Below are 24,429 nucleotides of genomic sequence, written 5' to 3'. Positions count from 1 at the left end.
TAAAAATGCATTATCAGATATATTTACACTTACAAATTCGAATGAATTTCGTGAAACATTTGCAACTGAGCTTTCAAATAATCGTATTCAGTGGAAATTCAATCCTCCTCGAAGTCCTCATTTTGGTGGCTGCTTCGAAATTTTTGTTAAGGCTTTTAAGAACCATTTGCGTCGTGTAGTGGGTGAGCAGTTACTCACGTACGAAGAAATGTTAACTGTTCTTACCCAAATTGAATCTGTAATCAATTCTCGACCACTTACACTTTTAAGTGAAGATCCATCTGAGCTCACAGCACTGACTCCAGCTCACTTCTTGATGTCATCACCATTAAAGTTTCTACCCGCAAAGATAAAAATAAATGATGAACCACTTTCACTTTCAAAACGATTTGCGTTGCTGGATGGTATGGTACAATCATTTAGTAACCGATGGAAGGTAGAATATCTTCATTTGCTACAATCCAGGACAAAATGGAATACACAGGCCAATCCTGTTACAATAGGTACAATCGTAGTAATTGTAACAGATAATGTTTCTCCACTTTCTTGGCCTTTAGGAAAGGTGATGGAAATCTATCCAGGAAAGGATGGAGTTTGTAGAGTAGTTTTAGTAAAAACCGCAACAGGAGTTTATAAAAGGCCTGTTGTGCGTTTATGCCCATTACCAAATCAGTAAATCTGCTTTACAAAACCGCTTTAGAAACCGCTTTATAAAACCGCTTTAGAAACCGCTTAACAAACTGCTTTACAAAACCGTTTACAAACCGCTTTAGAAACCGCTTCAAAAAAAAAAAACCGCTTTATTTATTATAATTTCTTTTCATACTAAATTTTTTCTTTTTATATTACAAATTATCTCTTTATAAAAAACCTAAAGGTTTTTTAGGCCGGGGGCAATGTTCACGCCATCCAGTTTCCTTTAGTCCTCTCTGATCACATTCTCCATCCTTACCGCACCCATTTCCTAAACACCACTCTTTCTCTTTTGCGGTATTAAAGTGTAGAAGGAGGGGACCGCATTCTACATGCTCCCGCGCCGCAGAGAAGATTCACCCGCCGCCGCGAGCTCACGCGTGTGCTTTCGCTTGCGCTTACGCTTCTTCCGCTTATAGTGCATATAGATTTATTTGTGGTCTTCTCTCACGAAGACAGGTGAAGAGACTGTGGACTTTAGGTGAGTGGTGTTTCCATTATTTTTACGCCGCATTCCACTTGCCCCTCGGCCTACTTCTCATTGTCTTCGCCGCTACACAATGAAATAACTTAAACCTACTAGGAAACCTTCAAGACTTACTATTGCTTTTTATAATCTAACTAGCTGATCCGGCAAATGTCGTTTTGCCATGTTTGTAATTTATAATAAAAGATAGGGATTGATCGTAGAGGGGTGAAAATTAGGGGTTGTATGTATTTTTTAATGCTGTATCATAAAACATAAAGAATAATTTTTTATCTAAAATTAAAAAAAAAAATTAGTGGTGGACTACCCTTAACATTTAGGGGGATGAAAAATAGATGTTGTCCGATTCTCAGACATACCCAATATGCACACAAAATTTCATGAGAATCGGTCGAGCCGTTTCGGAGGAGTCTAACCACAAACACCGCGACACGAGAATTTTATATATTAGATAAACAGCTTATTAGCCTAATCAGTTAAAAAACTTACCTGTTATCAGAGAATCCATTCTCCTGCAATTTACTGTCAAACGTATCGATGAAGAGATCTATGTTCTTTAGTTTGCGCACGTTCTTGTTACAGTATTGAGCTTCGACGACAAATACTATGTCGGCGGATTTGGGCGGGCTTTGTAACTCCAAGAAGGATCCTTCTTCTACCGTATCTCCTTGAGGCGTTATGCATCTATACAATTGTATTATTTTGTAAAAGTTGTGTCCAAAATATGAGAATTAATAATATAGGATCATCGCAATGGGTAATTGTAATCTCTTTATCTACTGAACCGATTTGAAAAATTTGTTTATCAATAGATTGTCACGTTATTAGTGAATGTTAAAGACTATGTATAATACCAGAAAAATTAAAAGGCATCTACGTGGTAGTTGAATTTCTGTTTTTAGAGAAAAGTTGTAGAGCTTGATAATGGTTACAAAAAGTCAGCGACATATGTCTAAACTACTGCACGGAATGAGGAAGGTTTAGGTATAAAATTTTCAAGGTTAACGGGTCACGGTTGAGTGTGCGAAGCCGGGGTGGGTCACTAGTTTTATTACAACGAAATGCAGAAGAATAGTTTTTTAATTGAATACTCACTGTACACAATGGTCCGGTATATGGGTAGGAACATGTTGTTGTCCACAAAGTTCTAAGTATGAGTTAGCGAGCGCGCACGCGTCTACGCCACGTACGCATTCTGAGTAGAATGGAAGAGCGTCGATCTATAAGGAATAGTGTAGTATTTAAAATACATATTCTGTACATAAGTACGTCAAGACTGTAAAAAAGCATGTGTAAACATCTCATAATTCAAAATTTCTTCTTAAGGTTTTTAATCATAAAATGTTGCTATTGTTAAATAATCGCCTCGGGTGGTTTAAGTGCCGAGAGATTGGCTTTAGACCCTAAATGCTCTCAGGGTGAATTATGGGCAATTGAAATATATTTTAAGTACAACGTCAGAATTTCTTTTCAATAAAGGTTATAGTGCATCAAATCTAAATAACTTACCACAGTGAAACATGGATGCAGAGGTGAGACTTTGTTCATAAAGAATTTGGCGCACTGTGTATCATTAAGTGGACCCCAGGTGGGCTGCGAGGAGGCCATCTGTCTCAGCAGCCAGGCATTGGCCACCTGATCGATATTCGCCCGGATTGTACTATTGGGTAGTTGTAATTCGTCGTATTGCTCATTGTTATACGTTCCTAGTAACCCGCCAAGACTTGCGTAGTACCAACCTATAGGGTATCAAAAAAAATCGCTTATCTTTAATATATATAAATTACGCGTCACGTTGTTTGTCCGCTATGGACTCCGAAACTACATAACCGATTTCAATCACTTTTCCTCACTATGTGTAGTTTGATCTAACGTAAAAGATAGGATAGCTTACATCTCAATTTATACCCGCAATATTATTTTATTGCAAAATATTTGTTTACTACTTGATAGTCACAATTCTAACAGATGGCGCTGTGTTAAAAGTACCAACATTTCACATGGTGGTCTCCACGACTGGTGTTCTCTTACCGTTTCCCTTGAATAGTTTACTACTATGTAATATAACAAAAACCTTAGCCGCAGCAACGCTTGGCCGGTCTGCTAGTAATATATATGTACCTACACTAAAAAACTAAACTTTACATACTAACAATATTATAAAATCAAGAGCTATTTATCTTCCAACATATACAATTTATAATGGCTTAAATCCAAGAAACTGAAAGAGAATCCAAGAACTTTTGTAATATTAATTTTTCTATTCGTAAAAGAAAAGGAAAATTTATAAGAATTCATATTACTTATGTATATCCATTGAATTGGTATTATAGTAAATAACAACAAAAAAGCTCACCATCAACTTCTAGCTTGCAAGTCTTGAAAAGAAGGTCACAATGTACCTCCAGTCCGGTCTTGGTCTCTATATGAATTGTATCGGCTTGCCTATCTACGATGAAGTTTTCTATAGACGCCGGTAAGTTTAGGGGCTTTGAACGGCCGAGTGAAACTTGCTGCAAAAATATTTTTTGTTATTGCGAAAAAAATATAGTTTTTACGATAAAGGAAAATATAGTAAAGAAACCAGCCACAAAAATTGCCGGCGTGTCATGCACAGAAAACTTATCTTCTTGACCATAAATAATGATAAAAGAAACAGAGACCATGAGTTGTAGAGCCAATGGACTCTGTTACATCCTTATACAGTGAATTTTTTAAATGTTTCCTTTTAACGCACAATTAGGGTTAGTTAGAGTCGGGTCTTAGCATAAGTCATTACTTCCGTATGTCAAAATTCAATACGTTTTTGACATACGGTAGGAAAACTTATATACTTAGCGCTACGTCCTGAAATGGATGTTAAGGATGCGCTTTGCGATGAGACAACCTTGACTCATGTATCACCATGATGATAGTTATGCTAACATATTTGATGGGATTACAAAAATAAATAATCAAGAGATATATGTAAAGAAATAATGATATTTCTTAAATTAGATTTGTCTTAGATTAGTTTCTTTAGATTATTATCTATGGGTTGCCTAGCAAATTTCAGTCCAGAGTATGTTTAATTAATTTAAAAAAAAAATATTTTTTTAAACATTTCACCGGTATGATTATTAGATAAATTCTATACCAATCGAAAGTATGAAGCCCATAGAATATGCAAACGTTAGGTTGTTTTTAATCAATTAATTATTTATGTGTATATTTTTTATGTGACACTAAAGTATATATACATCTTTAGTATAAAAGAAGGTTATAGTGATACATATATAATACTACCCTGATTAAAAATATTGATTGAAAAAAGTTCAAAAAATTTACTACATGCAAATTATAAAAAAAAATTTTTTTTAAATATTAATTAAACATACTCTGGACTGAAATTTGCTAGGCAACCCATATGGATTATATTTATTGACATATTAAATTAAATATAAAATAAGTTTCATTAAATAAGCATCTCGGTGAAGGTCGTTGTATAGCGGGATCTTATACTATTTAGTTTGTTCATTAGTCTGTGGAAAAGAGGTTTTTTTTTGGTTTGTCTATGTATGTTAGTTTAAACGAAGATTTTTTGTTAGTAAATTTTGGATTTTGGAAGTGATTTTCACGTAAAATACAAACTCTAAATGTTGTTTCTTAAAATACATATTTATGCAACACATTTGAGTTTCATTGATCATATATATTTTATATTTACCTCCTTATATAGATCGATATAAATAAGCGATCGTCTAGTTAAAACGACCAAATCATATCGACCCTGATCGTTGCTTTCCATAAGAACTGTGAAATTGTTCTGTCTGTAGTCTTTGGTTAGTAAGAAGGTTCCCGGCTGAGATATTGTGAAAACCTCCTTGTCAAATGTTACTAATGTACCTTGCCCTGTCATCATTGCCATACCTGCAAGTTGAATAATTAAATAAATAACGAAAAAAAAACAACATTTAATTATTTAATAGTTTAAAGAAAACACTTTTTTTAACGGATTGAAGCTATGTATTATTATAAACTTATAATTATTTTACATAATTTTAAATTTAACCGACGTTTCGCGTGCTTTACAGCGTGCGTGGTCACGGTGACTGAAGACAAAAGATATTGAATGTCAAAAAGTATCACGGCTGTAGAAAAAGTTGTATTATCTGTATTTATTTCCCCGGAGTTGATATCGACCGTTAAAAAAGTGTTTTCTTTAAATGTATAAAAGTTATGTTAATAAAAGACAATACTATTTAAAAGTTATTAATACTTACCAGCAAACGGTGGTAGGATATTATTAAAATCTAAATATGGCCGTATTTCATAGTAATACGTCCAAATGCTCTTATTACTTGTGACCCATTCATCAAGGAAGTCTCGTACCGCCTTATATTCAGCGATTTCAGTGAAATCTGGAGTTTGATTAAATGCGTGCCAGGACATTGGGAGTTTTTGTTCGAGGAGGATTTTGCCCTTATGTGGGTCGAATATGAAGTTTGTTTTCGGTGTACGGTGTCTGTAATATTTAAAAAAAAGATTTGTAGCATATAAAACGGGCAACGCATTTGATAATTCATGAAGATCTTAAACCATTTTTATTATCATAACCATCTTTACTGCCCAATTAATATTATATTGATGATGAAGAATCGAAACTGAACTAATTATTAGGTAAATATGTTAATCTACATTTAGGTATAATTAAATAAACGGCATTGAATGATTTTAACACGTTAGATAAAAATTCTAAAATTAATAAAATTATAGGGTACATAATAACTACTGGAAACTTAAATATCATCTAAAATAGTTTTTCAATCAATAAAATGAGCGGTTAGAAAGCCTATTTGTAGAAAATACTATTATTGAACGTAGAAATGATCTTTACTTAGGTTTTTAATACTTACAGTTCCTCATATTGAAGAGCAGTTTTGGCGAAGTCCGTTACTTTTTCATATAAAATATCCCATAGAGAGTCCAACGCGTCGCCGATCATGAAGTAATCGTACCACCATTTTAATCTAACGTAAGCTTCTTTACACTAAAATATAATGAAAAAGTGGATTTAAAATCATGTTTGAATTTTCGTAATACAATATCAATTTGTTTAAGAATGGAATAATAAACGATATTATAGTTTACACGAACCCTTTTAATACGCTTTTGAAATCTACGACTCTGCGTACCTACGTAACGAACTGCGTACCTACGTAACGTACTGCGTACCTACGTAACGTACTGCGTACCTACTTAACGTATTGCGTACGTACGCATTACGCACGTAATGTACGTACTACGGGCGTAATGCATTAAATTTACCTTTTCTCTAACGTAAACAACTTGTGGTGTTTCCAAGAAGTTCTCCCACGCGGTTTTAAACTCATTGTACAACTGTTTGAACTCTTCAGTGAATGGTATATATTTCTCGATTTTACTCCAAATGACATTCCATAGTTTTCTTGTGTATTTCTTTACATTCGTAATTATATCGTTGTTTATTAGGTCTTTGTAGATTCTGAAAAAAAACGAGAATAGAAAAATCGTGTGAAGTTCTGTAAGAGTTTGTGTTGCTTTTGTATTACTGAGACCCTTTATTTTTTTAAATCTATTTACATACATATACAGAAGTAACGGTACATGCTTTTATGACCTCAGATTTTTGCACTGTACTTTTTTATTGCCAAGTATGAGGTGATCCTTGTCTGATTTAAAAAAAAGTGCGTGCGTACAAAATACACATGTCAGAAGTGAAACTTCTTTGGCAAACAAATTTTTAACTCTTGTTCATATTTATACAAATCTAAAACTTAGGGAAAAAAGAAGATATGTTAGGAATTTAATTTATTTCTTCGACGATAAAACCACGTGGCACTTTAATTTACAACTAGTCATTTGAGATATTAAAAAAATATTTCTAGATTCACTTTACGAAATTTTTATTTTAAAAATAGAATTTCTATAATGTAATTCGCCCTTCTCACTCTCTCAATCGGTCTCAATCGCTCTCTCCCTTTTTCAAAAACGCTGCACATCTTCGTGACGTTCCGTAAAAATTTTACCCTCATGCGCCTAAAGAAGTTTCACTTCAAAAATATATAGAAGCTGTTAATACTTACTTGTCCATCTCGTGTCCAAATGTAGAAACATAATTGAAATAGGGCGTGTCCGTTAATTCGTGTGTCCTCTCATGGAAGAAGTCCATCACCTCTTTCCAAATAGCTACAACGAACGCTTCTGTGTAATGCACTATCTTGAAGAACAAAGGCTCTATGGATTTTAACAACTCATGCCAGTATTTCGTCAAGCGAGCAGTCGCATTAACCCAAGTCTCCTCCCAATACTCCAAGAACCGCATATGCAAGTCCCTTACAAAGTTATCGTATTGTAATATTATTGCTTCCAATCTCTCCGATACTAGCTCCATCAGATCTGCTTCCAGCACTTTGTTGACGGACTCCAAGAAGTTCGCGTACGCCTTTTTGATAGACTCAATCACGTACGTCAGACTATCTTTGATCGATTGACTGGTATTACCCATCATTCCCCACATATCATTCACGAAACCGGGCAAATTCTCCAAATGATTACGTATAGCCATCTCATCTAGCACATAATAGGTGAACTCAACGATATCCTTGACGTAAAAGTCATTCTTGTTGTAGGATTCGTTCAAAAATCTTTCAAATTCGTCCAAGTCGTCCTTGATTACGTGTAAATCATTCAAATCGTCAAGGAAATCTCTGACTCTCGGTTTTGCATCGCTCCAGATGTTTCGTAATGCTAGATGTGCCTCCATGGGAGCTTCCTTTATAATAAGGAGAGTTTCATTGATTTGAGCATATATTATTTTTAATGTAGATACAGCTTGTGATTTGATTTCCCCGAATATTTGTGGACGCCACACAAGTGAGCTGGTCAGTAATCGGGAATGGTTAAGGCGTATGTAGGAGGCTATGTCGACGGTTGTGATGTCATCATAGTTCCTCCAAGCGTTAAGTTGCGCGGATCTAGTGTCAATGATTTCGCCAATTAAGTGGAACGAAATATCTGGAAAATGGTAGACAAAATTTGAAGACCTTAAATTACTTTAAATTATCTTATAAAAAATGCATTGATTTCATCTTGTGTACCAAGTTCCCATACTTAAACGTTTTTAGTTAAAGAAATTATAATACGTGTTAAATTAGGATAAAACGCTACAACGCAATGACGACAAGTATACCAGTTTCCTTAAGTATATCTAAAGTAAAAATGGATTACATACCATCAGTACTATTGTAGTGAGCAATTAATGCTTTATCAATCATAGAGAGTTGAGCGATAGTCGTATCGTTAGCATCTGGTCGTTCGACAAAACCTCGAACTTGGTACAGGGGATACACTAACGACCATGTACCGTTCACTTTGTAGTAGTATGTCTCATTCACACGCTGAAATATATCAACAAATAACACTTATAAACACTTATTTGTTAATTAATTAAAAAAGGGTGCGTGTACTTATGTACGCGCGTAAGAAGTTATACTTCTTTGGCATTATTAAAAATAGTTTTTGATTGCATGCAAATAATCGTTTACAATTAAATAATCAAAGACTGGAAAAGGAGTCATTATAGTCAATAAAGTTCAGTTTACATTTGAAAAATTAAATAAATAAATATTTTTTATTATTCTCTTACATTAAGTGTAACATAAATTTTATTATTATTTGAATGTTGTTTTTAAATTATGTCCAATGCCGTAGCATCTTCCGTGGGCAACTTCATTCTGTTAATTTTGTGTAACGGTGCGCGCGCATCGTAAAATTTCACTTTCATCAATTTTTCATAACGCGCCTAAAGAAGTATAACTTCAAAAATCACTTACCTCCCAATTAACAGAACTTTTATTCAAATCCACCAACAGCTTATTACTCCGAAGTTTTTCATAGAATAATGACTTTTGGAACTTGTAGAAATTGCTCAAGTGATACCATCTGCTTTGTATGTTTATATCGCTGTTCATATCTAGATCCAAATTCGTGGATGGATGAGTGCATTTTAATGAAAATTTGTAGTCACGTATTGGTCCGTTTGAATTGTCGGTTAATATCGAATTGAGTTTTAGATATTCGTTGTCATAGTCCGAGTATTGTAGTTCTAGTGATATATTGGACATGACCACTGGCGAACTTAGGTACTGGCCTTTTAAAGTTACGTCCTGGAAAGATAAAAAGTGTGTGTGTACAAAGTACACATGTCAGAAGTGAAACTTCTGTGGCAAACTAATCTTTAAGTGTTGTTCATATTTATACAAATCTAAAAGTTTAGATTTCCGATACTTAGAGGAACGGAAAAAGGAAGATATGTTAGGAATTTAATTGTCATTGAAATATTAAGTGTCGAATAATAAATAAGAAAAAATAACTTAAAAAAAAAAATTACAATTCCTTCACTAATTAATCGAAAGGAACTTCGTTCCATCCGGGTGATCCTTGACACCTCTCAAGTTTTTTTATCACTTTCAAATTAATATATTGTTATTCTTATTGTAAACCAAACTTCAAAACTAATATATTGTTGTTATTATTGTCATATATTATATTCTTTACGTCACTATACTAGACTTTGATAAAAAAAGCAACATGGCGCGTAACCGAAAAACGTGACGATTTTGTACAAAATTTCTCCCATACGTCGATAATGAAGTTTCACTTCAATAAATGTAGCAACACTTTTAGGAATTAACCCATGTAGAGGTTATGTGAACCGACTTTGGTCCATATTGATTACGATAATTGATGAATATCTAAGTATACTTTGGTAAGTCATACTTATGACTGTAATAATGACAGATATATGTAGACTTAAAATTTTGACATATTGTTAATTTCGCCTCTGCTCTCTGAACTTGAATCTGATTTTTGTTCCCAAGATATAGCTCAAACGATCGATTACAGCAAAATTTCAAGTAAATAAAACCGTTGGGATTGAAGAGAAAGCATACCTTCTTAAAAGACGGATGCGATAACGCAAAGTTCACGTTGTGCAAATTTCCCTCTGGATTCGGGGGATTTTCCCATTTGCCACTTATTTGGGCTGTTTTGTTCTCGGCCCTCACATTCCATAGAAGATCTGCTTTTCCATCCACCAAAGAGTCTTGAAGATGGTATATTGCAGCCACTCGGAAATTACGCATTGGATATTCAACATCCATTACTATCTCTTGCGATTCTGTTTCGTCCTGTTAAAAATAATAAATACTAAAAAAAATATTTCAAGATACTATTTATTGGATTAAAGCATCGTCATGTTTTTGTAAAAGGAATAAAAGAGTAAGAAGGTTTTAATGTTTTAGTAAAATGTTACATGAAATACAGTTTGAAACGTTTTTGGAACGTGTACGTACATTTCCTCACAGAATTTACACGTACGTATTTCTTTACTATTGAAAAAATATGAGCCGTCACGGGACCCCTAGCAGATGTGAAACATCGACATTATTTTGTAAAAGTAATATGCAGTAAATAACAGATTTTGATAGGAACTAAATATGTCATAATGATAAAATATTCCGATTTTTTTTCCAGATAACGATGACTATTTATTGAATAAACATTTTTTTTTATTAAATACAATTTGTTTTTTAAAATTAAATACGAATTTATTTAAAATCGTGACTACTTAATTCGTTTAATCAGTGACTTCGAAATACACACTACTGCATATACACTGTATAATGTATACCACCATATAGCGTGGCGCGTCGCCACGGCATGCGTCGCCACGCCAGAAATCGGTTTTACGTGCGGCTATAGATGTTTCACATCAAAAATTCGCTTAGCGAGTAGGATACTTACTTGGTTTATAGCTTTGGTTCAATACCTCTCGAAATAATGGTCCTTGGTAGAAAGACAAGGCTAACTTATGTCACATCAAACACTAGAAGCCATAAAAACTTACCACACTCATATTAGTAATATGGACATTATATTGTATCCATACATCTTCCGCCCATGTTAATTTGCTCCCCTGGGTCAATTCGCGATCCTTAGCTTCATATTTATTGTCGAAGGTCCAGGTTCGATTACCCTGGATGGCTGTGAACTGCATCTTCTTGCCAATGTCGTACGTTTGCACATCTAATTTCCCAGTAACGTTGAACTTAGTGGCATTGTGTAAATGGAATACTGTAGCTTGTTTTACGTCCTGGAAATATTCTATTATGTACCACAAACATTCAACAGATAAAAATAACTTTCGGGGTTTTTGAAGTCGGTTAAAAATGGAGCCATCCTCGGTTATTGAAATTAGTATATCGCTAAGACGGTAACACTTTCAATATTGATAAGGTATTGGTAAATTTATATTTTTTTTCTAAAAAGTTAGACTTTTTAGAAGAAGAAGAGATTAGAGAAGAATCACTTTTTAGAAATATCAATTTAGCACTAGAACATAATAATTACCCTACACATTAAATGAAAGAAAAGTTATTCTTAATATGTATCGGAGTATATTTACCGTATTTCCTGAATCATCATATTCGTGTATATACTTAATTCCCACTGGCGTATGTTCGTTTTCGACTTCTATATCTGTGGTAGCAAGGTCCAAATTCCTGTCGCTCTTACTAAGTATCTGATTAAAGCTTCCCTTAACGAATCTTTCAGAGTCAAAATCGATTGTCGTATTTCCATTGCTCCATTTGTCTCCTTGTACGTAGAAATAGTCTGTGTTAACTAAGTGTTGAGTACTCAATGGAATTGAAAGGGCAATAGTGCCCGTTTGTGTGAAGCCATTCTGTTGTTTTTGGTAAGTATGAGTCGTATTTATTGACGTGGTGTGGTTCGGCCAGAATAAGTCAACTTTGTTGTCTGATATCTCTTCCAGGTTGTTAATCTGAAATGGTATTAAAAATATGAACGGCAATTATATCTAGAAATTAATTAATATTCTATGATATTCTTAATATTAAACCCAGTATTGGGTATAATAATAATTGTCACCAAGATAATTCTTGCAATCAGTGGCGTAACTATATCATCTGGGGCCCGTGAAATTTTTTTTTGATCGGGCCCTATCAGTAAAAATCATCACGTACTATTTTAATAAACTTCAAAATTTTCAGCGTACTCAATTACACGTTGTATATGTCCGACTAATGGCTATAGGCCTCCTATCTTAGGCGAGAGGGAGGCCTGTAGTCCCCACGCTAGCCCAATGCGTATTGGAGACTTCACAGTCATCAATAGAACATAATATCTCATGGGCAGGGGCCCTCTTGGGTCGGGGGCCCGTGGCATTTTGCCAGCCCTGTCTGCCTTGTTACGCCACTGCTTGCAATGTCTGTCCTACCGTCCTTACTGTTTAGAGGACATCCTAGAGTCTAGACCCACATATTTACTAGCAAAATAAAATTAAGCAGAATGGACTATTACTAAAATATCAACATAGGTGATAGGAGCCTGTCCTGGTTATGGACATTTGAAATTAGGTAAATAATTTAACGATAGTGTTTTTGAAGTTATACTTCTTTAGGCGCGTTATGAAAAATTGATAATAACTGAAATTTTACGATGCGCGCGCACCGTTACACAAAATTAACAGAATGAAGTTGCCCACGGAAGATGCTACGCCATTGGACATAATTTAAAAACAACATTCGAATAATAATAGAATTTATGTTACACTTTATGTAAGAGAATAATAATAAATATTCATTTATTTAATTTTTCAAATGTAAACTGAACTTTATCGACTATAATGACTCCTTTTCCAGTCTTTGATTATTTAACTGTTAATTAATTATTTGCATGCAATCAAAAACTATTTTTAATAATGCCAAAGAAGTATAACTTCTTACGCGCGTACATAAGTACACGCCCCCTTTTTGTCGAAAGAGTATCGTTTAATTAATTTGTTAATCGAATGTGCTGTTATTTAAAAACAAACTTCACATTTCTGATAAGCTGTTTAGATTAGGTATTATCTAACCCAATAATCGTTCGAAAAAGGGAATGATTTAAAAAAATCCTAAAATCTTTCTAATATGAACAACAAACCAAGCAAAATATTCTTAAATAAATGAAATTAAAAATCTACTTACATCAAATATTGACTTCAGCCAAGGCAACCTCGAAAATGGTGTGGACATATTAAAATGTCCGTCGGAATGCTTCAACCCTCCATATCTAATGTCAACTTCACCGGTTTGACTACTTCCTGGCTGATGCATACGGCCTCTGAAAAAAAAAAAGAAAACTTTTTAACGAAATATTTTTTTTTATTGATGTAAGTAGATTTATGAGCAGTGTTGGCCTAGTGGCTTCAGCGTGCGACTCTCATCCCTGAGGTCGTAGGTTCGATCCCCGGCTGTGCACCAATGGACTTTCTTTCTATGTGCGCATTTAGGCTATGTTCAGATGGCAAAAATTTGTTCAGACGCCTAGACATTGTGGTATTTTCATACAACTGTTCACATGAGCGCGCGTTAACGCGCGTCAACGCGGCGCTCAGAGAAAAAGTCTCTAGACGCAGGTGATCGCGCGTTGACGCGCGCTTTGATATTAATGTAATGTCCGTTTGCTGTTCAGATGAGCGCGCGCTTTCATCGCGATCGCGTGTAATTTTGTTAATTTTCGTAATTATATTTTGTTCTCGCATTTAAAATAAGTGAAATTGAAGATATTGATATCGACTTACTAATCGATGAAGTAGAAAAAAGGCCAGCAAGTTGGAATATAGCAAATTTGTATAAAAAATATAATATAATTTGTATTTTTTTTCAAAATTGGATGAACCCAATGTGTACGTTTTCTTTTTCTATATTTTTCTTTATAATATAACCACAAAATAATAGCCTCTTCCACGTCCATTTTCTACGTTCTTCCGAACTAGACTGACGAGTGCTCTCGCAACGCGCATTAGCGCTCATCATCTGAACTCTCTTCAAATTTGATCGCGCGTTACATGTGAACATAGCCTTAACATTGCTCGAACGGTGAAGGAAAACATCGTGAGGAAACTGACATGTCTTAGACACAAAATGTCGACGGGGTGTGTCAGGCCCTGGAGGTAGATCACCTACTTCAGATCATGAAACAGATTCAGAAATCTGAGGCCAAGACTTAAAGGGGTTGTAGCGCCACTGATTTTTTTTATACTATAAATATAAAAGAACAGGGCTTTGTACTAAAATTAATTTTAGAAAGAGCTAAATTAAATTTATCGTGACAAATAAATCGTAGAAGAGATTTTGGGGAGAGATTCAGATTCTGCTTAGTCAGACTCAGGTATGTGAAATCCAGTAGTTTTTGACATACTGAAGTCCCATTAGTTAAGAAGCTAAATTTCAACACTGAATGACTCTTGGTACCCTTCATACGATACATAAAGACTTATAATAAAGGAATAAAAAACTTACTTGACAACATGATAATCGTGCAACATGTCTTTTTGATATGAGCCCTTCAGAGTAAAGGTAGGTTCCATTTCATAAATCGGTGTATTTAATACATAGTCTATATATTTAGATCCATTGACGTCCCATTTATATGACACTATGTTGTCAACGTTTTTGTATACAGAATTGGAAGTCCAAGTGATTGTGGAATTTCCGTCGAAGCTTTCTTCGAGTTGGATTATCTTGAATTTCAGAAAATTTATAAATAGCAACCTTACGTTAGTGTTATTTACGTTGTTTTGTATGGAATCACGTGATCAGGCAACGTCAATGTCAGGTAATGCCAATCTCATACAGTTTTATTTTGCGATATTGCCACAAACTACTTTTAAATTTGGATACATTCAGAAGGGATATAATAATAATAATAATAATAATCTTTATTTTCTTCTCTCACATATACATACAAGGTGTTTATGATTAAACTAAGATGATAACATTAGGAAGTGTATGTGAGAGACTGGTCTCTGTAACAGGAGACCTGAGTGACAGATAACCAGCCTCTCCACCACCGGACCGGAACACGTACAATCATGTCATTGTCATAAGTTACAATAGAAGAAAATAAGTATTAAGTGCTAAAGAAAACATTGCAAACGGAGTCTTAAAAATAAATTTGGTGTGTGTTTGTGTGTGTGTCTCTCTCTCTTTAAGTGTGTGTATGCATGCGTGGGTGTGTGTATGCATGCGTGGGTGTGTGTATATGTGTGGGGGAGTGGGTGTGTTACAGAATAACAGTTATTAGATCTTCTTCATATCAAGGAAGGATAACTCCCGTACCACTTGATTATTTATAAAACCTTTTAATGGTGAGACATAAAGGGGCAATTTGAACAAAATCAAAAGCTGACGTTCCAATGAGGTTAGTATTAGAACAAATGAAAAACCAACCTTTCCTTGAATCCCAGCAATAATTTTAGTGACATCAGTCATATATTTTGCGTCAACATTATATCCCGGATCGTTTTGTTTACCACCATTCCCATCTATGTACAGGGTGTGTACATCTACATTCGGCTTCGGAAGTATCGCATTTATGATCAAATTAATACGACGGTCCATTATAAAGCCAAATGATGCATTTGCACCGATTCTAGAATTCAGAGTTTCTTTTATTTAAATAAAAAACTTTTTTGACCGGATTGAAGTTATGTATTATTATAAATTTACAACTATTTAACATAATTTTAAATTTATCCGACGTTTTGCGTGCTTTACAGCGTGCGTGGTCACGGTGACGGTCAAGCTTATGACATCACACACAGTACTAAAATTACTAATTATTTTACAAAAAATCTCACATCTAAAATGGGTGACAATTAATGTAAGCATAAGTTTCACAAAAAAAATAGTAAAAGCACACAATAAAATAAAATAAATTTACAGAAATTTGTTGGCACTTAGAGCAGAAAAAAAAGAAAAATCATCATCAAAACAGCGAAATTAGGTTTGAGAAAGGCACCCCACAATGCTTTCTCTAAAACTGATCAGCCCACAACCGAATATATCCAGCTCTGGATAAGCTGTGTTCAATTTGTTGAAATCGCGAAGAATTCGAACGAGAGGTGCCTGAACTCCTAGGTTGGTTTTGGCAGAAGGAATTTGGAAGATATTGTTGATTTTTTAAACCTAGGGAATGAGTAAGGGACGACAAATTTGATTTCATGTAAGAGGTATATGGTTATTAAGCAATTTATGCAAGAAGGTAACACCGGCTAGAGTTTTTCGACGACTTGCGACTCTCATAACTCAGGTTATAGGTTCGATCCCTGGCTGTGCACCAATGGACTTTCTATGTGCGCATTTAACATTTGCTCGAACGGTGAAGGAAAACATCGTAAGGAAACCGACATGTCTTAGACCCGAAAAAATCGACGGCGTGTATCAGACACTGGAGGCTGATCACCTACTTGCCTATTAGATTTTGAAAAAATGTTCATGAATCAGATTCAGAAATCTGAGGCCAAGACCTAAACTGTAGCGCCACTGATTTCTTTCTTACTTAAATTAATCTACAAGGTTTATTCCCAGAAGAATTAGGGATAAAGATAATATAAGGTTCACCTATCCATGTCTAAATAGTTACGTGGAGTATACCTAATGTTAATTTAAATTTAAATTCAAATGGATTATGGGATAAGGTCCGTAGATATAAGGTAAGTAAATTCATTATTTATAGACTATGGAGGCAAAACTTTATAAAAGCAGTTTTCTAATGTTGTTAGAAGAATGTATAACTAGAGTTTACCGTAAATAGCGGTAATTGTTATCAATAAATATCGCTTACTGCCAAACTTTATCAAGATCCATTCTGAATCCAGCATTGGTTTTCGGAAGGCCTTCCACTGTATTATTGCCAAAGAAAATATCTAGGTCCACGCTCCTCTGTATTTCTTTTACTAGTTGATGACCTAGTGCCTGATAATATAAAAGTGAATTAACAAAGTGGACCAAAGAGTAGTATTTAAAAAAAAAAATTTCGGGTAATCACAGAATATGTACTCATTATCAAGGGTAAATATTTCTATAGGCTAAAAAGCGTGGCTGCTTTACGCAGCATTATTTGTATTATTGTTTTGTAACATTGAATCGGATCGGATCCTTGTGAACCGGTTTTTCTGAACTCTAGATATTTAAGACAAACATATAGAATAAAGGGCTTTTGGAAGTCGTAAAAAATTGTTAACCGTACCCGTATGTAAAGATCGTCAAGGATAAAACTCCATTTTAAATCACCATCTCCCTCTATTTCTGGCAGCTTATATTTCCCAAGTAAATATCCCGATTTCGGTCCGAAACTGTAAGCAATTGAATACATTTTTTAAATCAAAACGTAACCGATTTCTTGAACAGTTTTTTGAAGTTATACTTCTTTAGGCGCGTTATGGAAAATTGATGAGAGTGAAATTTTACGATGCGCGCGCACCTGAGACAGAAAGTTGTCAGTGTGATTATAGCGTGCGCGAGCGAGAGGGGAATAAGACAATTTACAAGTAAAAAGAAATATAATGTGCGTGAAATTAGCAGCTATGCCAAGAATTTTGAATCACCATAATGACATTTACCTTTTAAACAAATAAAGGAGTTTTTATTATTTTTTCAAAGAAATTGAGCAATGCTTTTTGACAAAGACCTATTGTTACTTAGTTAAAAAGTTATGAAACATACCAAGTTATTAAATTGAATTAATAATATAATAAAATAATAAATAATAATAATTGTTAATAATATTAATTAATAATTGAATAATATACTAAATATTAAATATTATTAAATTGTTTGCGTTAAATATTAATTATTAATTAATTATATAAAAAAAAAATAAAGAAATCCAAAGAAGTATAACTTCTTACGCGCGTACATAAGTACAAGCACCCTTTTTTATTATGGCAACATTGTCACTAAGACGCTTAACGCCATACAATAAAGATATAGTTGCGCCTTTGGTCGAATGTTTTAATCACATCTGTGAAGTATGCAGTTCTATTAGTGACAGGTTGACGATGCTTTGTCCTTTCCTCTCATTTTTATCTATACGGTGCTTTAAATACTTAAATAACGTCTCAATTTAATAAAAATAACAACTACAATCGAATCTTAGGCATAAATTAAACACGTTTTCTGTTTTAGTAAGCTTTTTATAGATTAGTATTCGGGACCAGGATGAACAAATGCTAGCTTTTATTACCTTAAGGAGCTGCATGTAATATTAAATTATCACTCACACAAAATCAGTATCTCCCTTCACATAGCTGAGTCGTTGTATGGGCGTGGCGGCCTGTACACTCAAAACTCGTCGTAATCCGGGGTAACTGTCCACTCGCGCCTTGAAGTATACTTCGCGACCTTTCACTTGTGGTATATCCACCTGAGATATATTACTTTTAATTTTTAAAATGTCATTTATTTGAAGCACATGAAATTGAAGGTTAACTTCAGAAGGGACAAACCAAAAGTAGGATTTTTGATAAAAAATATACACTTATAAGATGGATCGTACTGCAAGTCGATAATTAAGTAATGACCTGGTCATTACTTAATTATCGACCTATTTAACTCTTGCTTACAATGTTAAATTTTGATTTACAAAAAAATCTAGAAAATAAAGTGTTTTATTTTAATTTACTAACAGTTCTCAAATCAAGAGCTGACATAAGAATATGGCAATAAACTGTCTTCCACTATCTTTAAAACAAAACAAATTATCTTAATCCCGTTATTACAAATATTTTCTATAGCGAATCTAGAATGCGCGTTTCGATACTGATCTTTTGGACATTGAACCACGAGTATTTGCTACCACGGATTCAATAACTAATTATTTTTGTCATATAATGGTTTCTTACCTTAAAATATATGTCTGTGAAATTAGATTCGAACTCTGCCTTGGCGTGTACCGTGGACTGTATGGGGCCTGTTATATGCGCTGATAAGCCATATACCGTTGGACTGGTGTCATATTTGGCTCGAATTAAAATTGGTGTTCCTTGACCCTTGGGTACCAGAGTTAATGTCAACTAGAAATAAAAAAAATATTAACCACCAAAGAAACACAGGACACATTTGGCACATCATGCCCATTATGAGCATGATTGTTTAATTTTAAATTCTGGTTAGTAGAAATGTAGGCTTTATATCGTTGACTTAAGGTGTATTTTACTTTAAACTTCTATATATCGTTTTAATTTTGCAACAAATCACGAGCTATTCAGCGACCCATAAAATTTTTTTTTAGCGTATTTTTCACCCATTTTAGTGAGTGCGTTGCCGGCCTTTAGTATGCACTTTTTTTCAAACAATTATAAAAGAAAATTCGCAAAAGAAAATGTCTAGTGAAGCGGATCGTGGAAGACTTCCAACCGTCAAGGAGATTCGGACATTTTGAGTCAATACGGCTCGTACGGTGATGAAACAAGTATGAGTGGAGTGATCAACCCATACAACTACTGAGAACACTCTTGGCACACTTATTTATTTATTTTTATTTATTTACACTTCGTTGCAAAAAAAAAACACAATACATAAAAATTATAAGGGATGCAACGGGCGGCCTTATCGCTAATAAGCGATCTCTTCCAGGCAACCCACTTGCGTCTCTATGCGTATTCGACACTTTGTAGAATACGCATAGAGTCTCTGTGTAGAAAGAACAATCCCATCCTTCCATTTATCCCTCCTTTCCGGAGAACGCGTTTTGGCCGAAATTCACCGATGTCCAGATTGAGCATTCTATTAAACGAGCTGGATCTGGACATCCATAGTTGCTCACCTCAGACTTTGAGAGCGATTTTCGTTTAGTGTTTGTTTAAATTTTTTTTTATTGTTTAGATTAATTAATTTTATTACTTCTTGTACCTATGCTATGTTTGCCAGTAAGTGTTTGACACATTGAAAACTGTATTTTATTTTTCTTCTGTCAATGTATTAATGTGCCAAGCGTTGGCAAGCTTTTTATAAATAAATAAATAAATAAAGAACGAATCAAGGCAAAAATTTCATTTTAAAATATTCTTGAATGAGATCTACGAAATTTTCAATCCGATCCTCCTAGCTCGTAACAATAATATTAAGTCACCTCAAGTGGTTGTCTATTCAGTATCTTGCCAGTAATTCCATATTCGGATGTGTCCGTCACAAATGAACCGCGTATATTGTCCCCTTCAAATTCACTAACAATTTTCACAGCCCTGAAAATAGTAATTAATAATGTAAAATATAATAATAATACAGGATATTAATAATATAAGTTTTTTTTTATTTCCACGTCGCTCTATAACAAGCAACAGTTATTTATGGCCACATTTATCAATTACGTTAATATGGGAATAGATGAAAATGTTTATAAACCTAAAACCCTCAATAATACTAGTTGAATCGTTTTAACTTAAGCTATCAGCTATCTCTTTTCATCACAGCGTAAACAGAATTCAAAAGAAAGAGACGAAAGATAACTTTAGTTAAAAACAAAATTGATTTATTTTTTTATGAATGAGTAAGTATTTTAATAGATACCTAAATCCTTTATGCGGACTGCTCAAAGCCACATTCAGAGACGAAGGCCATTGCGCAGCTTTTAAGGAATAATAATTCTCTTCACTATTAAGGTCCACAGTAAGGGATTTTTGATTATTTTCATCACTATAAAGTAATGTTACGTCTGCCGGAGACAGAATAGGTGATAATGCTCCACGCGCTTTAAAACGAACGTTCATTTTTGGTGACGGACGCCATACAACGTCTGCGAATATCTAGAAAAAAAATTAAATAAATGTCAGTGTAAGAAAACGAAAAAGTTATGTTTTAAGATAAGGTGTTAAAAAACCTCAAATACGGCAGTATAATGCGTAAAATTTACGAGAATTTTTCGGATAAACATAATTTTACTATTTTATAAATAAATAGACTGTGTATAAGGTCGCGTTTTAAAGATAAATTGGTAATGTTTAAATGGATTGTGAACCCAATTTTTTTTTGTTAGTTTATTTATTAAGACACAAACACTTGACATCACAAGTACCAATACAAAATACAGTTAACCAATCTCAGGATTTACACTACAATATTATTATATAAAATAATACAGATAAAATACACATTAAAGGCAGAAAGTATGTACGTTAATGAACGTTTTTTTTTTTAGTGATACCGCCGCCCATGGACACTCTCAATGCCAGAGGGCTCGCGAGTGCGTTGCCGGCCTTTTAAGAATAGGTACGCTCTTTTCTTGAAGGACCCTAAGTCGAATTGGTTCGGAAATACTTCAGTGGGCAGCTGGTTCCACATAGTGGTTGTGCGCGGCAAAAATTGCCTTGAAAAACGCTCAGTTGTGGAACGGCGGACGTCGAGGTGATACGGGTGGAATTTCGTATTCTGTCTCGACGTCCGATGATGAAATTCAGCTGCAGGTATTAATCCGAACAACTCCTCTGAACACTCTCCATGGTAAATGCGGTAGAAGATGCAGAGTGACCCCACATCTCTGCGCAACGCCAAAGGATCAAGCCGCTCGGAGAGGGATTGGTCGTCGACGATTCGAACCGCTCTGCGTTGTATACGGTCAAGTGGAAGGAGCTGGTACTGGGGAGCCCCCGCCCAGAGGTGATAGCAATACTCCATGTGGGGCCGAATTTGCGCTTTATATAGTTGCATGCGGTGGCCCGGAGTGAAGTACCGCCTCGCCTTGCTGAGCACACCAAGCTTTTTGGAGGCTAATTTAGCCTTTCCCTCCAAGTGACCGCGAAACTGAACGTCGTTCGATATGTCAACGCCAAGTATTCCAATGCTGGCTGTGGCTTTAAGAAGAGTGTTTTCGAAAAGAGGAGTAGCGACAAAGGGTGTTTTTTTAGCGGAAAACGCGCAAACTTGTGTCTTCTTGGGGTTAAATTGGACTAGGTTTTGTCTGCCCCAGTCTGAGACTCCACGTAGTAGAGTTTCGACTTCAGACACAAGTTTGTTCCGGTACTCATCAACAACTGCCCGAGAAATACCTGCCCGGCCAGTGTAAAGAATATCCCCAGTGCTGTCATCCGCATAGCAGTGAATGTTGCTAAGTTGCAACATATCATTGATATGCAGAAGAAATAGGGTCGGGGATAGAACACAGCCTTGTGGGACCCCAGCGTTCACGGGTTTAAGGTCGGAACATGCTCCGTCGATGACGACCTTGATGCTCCGATCGGCCAGAAAGCTGGAGATCCAATCGCATAATTTCTCGGGAAGCCCATAGGCTGGAAGCTTCGAGAGCAGTGCTCTGTGCCACACCCGATCGAAGGCTTTCGCTATGTCCAAACTTACCGCCAGCGCCTCCCCCTTGGACTCAATTGCCTCTGCCCACCTATGGGTAAGGTATACAAGGAGGTCACCAGCTGAGCGACCACGACGAAAGCCGTACTGAGAATCGCTAATCAACTGGTGGCCTTCTAGATAACTCAAGAGCTGGCAATTAATAATGGTTTCCATTATTTTGGAGAACAAGGAGGTTATAGCTATTGGGCGATAGTTGGACGGATCAGAGCGATCGCCTTTTTTTGGGATCGGATGTATCGAAGCGGTCTTCCAGCACTTCGGGACAGTGCCGAGCGAGTACAGGTACCGGAAAAGGCGCGTTAAGACCGGAGCCAACTCAGGAGCACAAGTACGCAGCACAATTGGGGGGATACCATCCGGCCCGCTCGACTTATGAATGTCCAAGGAAGATAGTGCTTTGCGGACAGCACGTTGCCGGAATGTGATTTCCGGCATCGAGGAATCACACCGCGAAATGGTCGGTGGTGATCTCCCTCGGTCATCCAAAGTCGAGTTGGACGCGAAGAGACAGCCCAAAAGGTCGGCCTTCTCCTTCGCAGTGTGGGCTAGAGAGTCATCCTCCCTGTGCAGTGGCGGAATGGAGGGCTGACAAAAATTCCCCTGGACAGCTTTGGCGAGAGACCACAAGGCTCGAGTCCCTGAAGGGAGTTGGGCCAATCTCTCGCCAAATCTGGCAATGTGCTCTGACTTTGCCTTAGTGATTTCCCGTTTGAAGGACCTGGAGGCTGAGTTATATGCTGTTTTAAGTTCGCTGGTATTGGCATCACGAGATTTCGCCGCTTCCGCCCATGCCTTAAAGCATTCTCGCTTTCGACGCGAGGCCGCCTTGCAAGAACGTTTAAACCAGGGCTGAGACTTGCCACCGATCGGCACCGCAGAAAATGGAATAAAGAGTTCCATGCCCTGCAGAACCACTTCGGCGACAGAGGCGGCGACGGAATCTGGAGCTTCCGGCGAAAAGCACATAGGCCCCCAAGGGTAGGACGCAAAGAAAGACCGCATCCCGTCCCAATCTGCTGACTTATAGTGCCAAATACGGCGACAACCCATAAAGCGGGGCCGTGAAGGGCGCGTAGATGGCACAGTACTCCGGACCACACAATGATCTGATGAACCCAATGGCGGGTCAACAGAGACTTGATAGTTCTCCGGATGTGAAGTCAGCAGAAGGTCCAATAAAGAGGGTTTATGACCATCCACATCTGGTATTCGCGTAATCGCAGGGACCATTTGTGTCAGGTCGTAGGCTAAAGCAAAGTCGTGAAAGGATCTTCCCGCGTGATCGGTAGTTTCAGAGCCGAGCCAATCGGCATGGTGGGCGTTAAAATCGCCAAGTATCACGATTTCAGCGGTAGGAACCCTTTCGAGCAGGGAATCTGTAGCCATTTGGATGTGCTCGATGAGTCGGTCAGTTTCGGTATTTCCGCTATGGGACCTATACAGGCATGCGTAGAATCGCGGATGGTCATCGCAGTCTACGCGCAGCCAGAGGTTAGATAGGTCCCTTTCTTCAAGCGTCCCGAGGCGACGCGAACAGATATCCTCTCTGACGTACACGCAAACTCCCGCCCGCGGCACAAATGAATGTTCCAATTTGTACCCCGGGTAGGAGAGGTAGGAAGTATCAGCCGGGGAGGAAATCTGAGTCTCGGTAAGAAAGAGCAAGGCCGGCTTCGCAGTCTCTAAATGGTAGTGGACTGCGTTGATATTGGTATTGAGCCCCCTAACATTTGTGAAGTCCACGGCGAGTGTGGACGGGGGTGCCTTTGTAGGGTTGCTCCGTTTGCCCCGAGAACGATTAATGTTATTTTTACTGAGCGCAGAATTGCCCCCCCCAGAATACGAAGGGCAGCCTGTGCGTCCACCACCGGGCGCAGAGTGTCCCGGTGTTGGACGCCCAGAGGGGGATTCTCCACCGCGAGCGCGTGTGGTACCCCCCTGGGGTAGATTCTGTTTTTTTTTCTGCACCTTCATGTTTCTTGTAGAGGGGGGGAATGGGCTCCGGGAGTCTCTCTC

General features: G+C 36.5%; 1 protein-coding gene across 1 annotated transcript in view; it reads right to left on the bottom strand.

The window, feature by feature from the left end:
- LOC125053230 overlaps positions 1 to 24,429 on the bottom strand; it is a 72,518-nt gene that overhangs the window by 8,101 nt on the left and 39,988 nt on the right. Inside the window, exons 41-63 of the mRNA XM_047654477.1 lie at positions 20,620 to 20,855; positions 20,183 to 20,294; positions 18,954 to 19,124; positions 18,333 to 18,475; positions 17,300 to 17,405; positions 16,895 to 17,025; positions 15,499 to 15,700; positions 14,569 to 14,789; positions 13,252 to 13,387; positions 11,667 to 12,044; positions 11,109 to 11,354; positions 10,153 to 10,389; positions 9,034 to 9,366; positions 8,433 to 8,598; positions 7,285 to 8,215; positions 6,488 to 6,683; positions 6,076 to 6,209; positions 5,443 to 5,684; positions 4,887 to 5,089; positions 3,537 to 3,693; positions 2,690 to 2,919; positions 2,276 to 2,400; positions 1,670 to 1,864 (exon numbers count right to left, since the gene is read on the bottom strand). Coding sequence (XP_047510433.1) covers positions 1,670 to 1,864; positions 2,276 to 2,400; positions 2,690 to 2,919; positions 3,537 to 3,693; positions 4,887 to 5,089; positions 5,443 to 5,684; positions 6,076 to 6,209; positions 6,488 to 6,683; positions 7,285 to 8,215; positions 8,433 to 8,598; positions 9,034 to 9,366; positions 10,153 to 10,389; positions 11,109 to 11,354; positions 11,667 to 12,044; positions 13,252 to 13,387; positions 14,569 to 14,789; positions 15,499 to 15,700; positions 16,895 to 17,025; positions 17,300 to 17,405; positions 18,333 to 18,475; positions 18,954 to 19,124; positions 20,183 to 20,294; positions 20,620 to 20,855 — 5,231 coding nt within the window. The remainder of the gene's footprint in view (positions 1 to 1,669; positions 1,865 to 2,275; positions 2,401 to 2,689; positions 2,920 to 3,536; positions 3,694 to 4,886; positions 5,090 to 5,442; positions 5,685 to 6,075; positions 6,210 to 6,487; positions 6,684 to 7,284; positions 8,216 to 8,432; positions 8,599 to 9,033; positions 9,367 to 10,152; positions 10,390 to 11,108; positions 11,355 to 11,666; positions 12,045 to 13,251; positions 13,388 to 14,568; positions 14,790 to 15,498; positions 15,701 to 16,894; positions 17,026 to 17,299; positions 17,406 to 18,332; positions 18,476 to 18,953; positions 19,125 to 20,182; positions 20,295 to 20,619; positions 20,856 to 24,429) is intronic.

The sequence above is a fragment of the Pieris napi genome, chromosome 10 (assembly GCF_905475465.1).
Source record: "Pieris napi chromosome 10, ilPieNapi1.2, whole genome shotgun sequence".
NCBI classification, from domain to species: Eukaryota; Metazoa; Arthropoda; class Insecta; order Lepidoptera; family Pieridae; genus Pieris; species Pieris napi.
The sequence above is the reverse complement of the archived record's forward strand: the minus strand, read 5'-3'. Positions and strand labels throughout refer to the sequence as shown.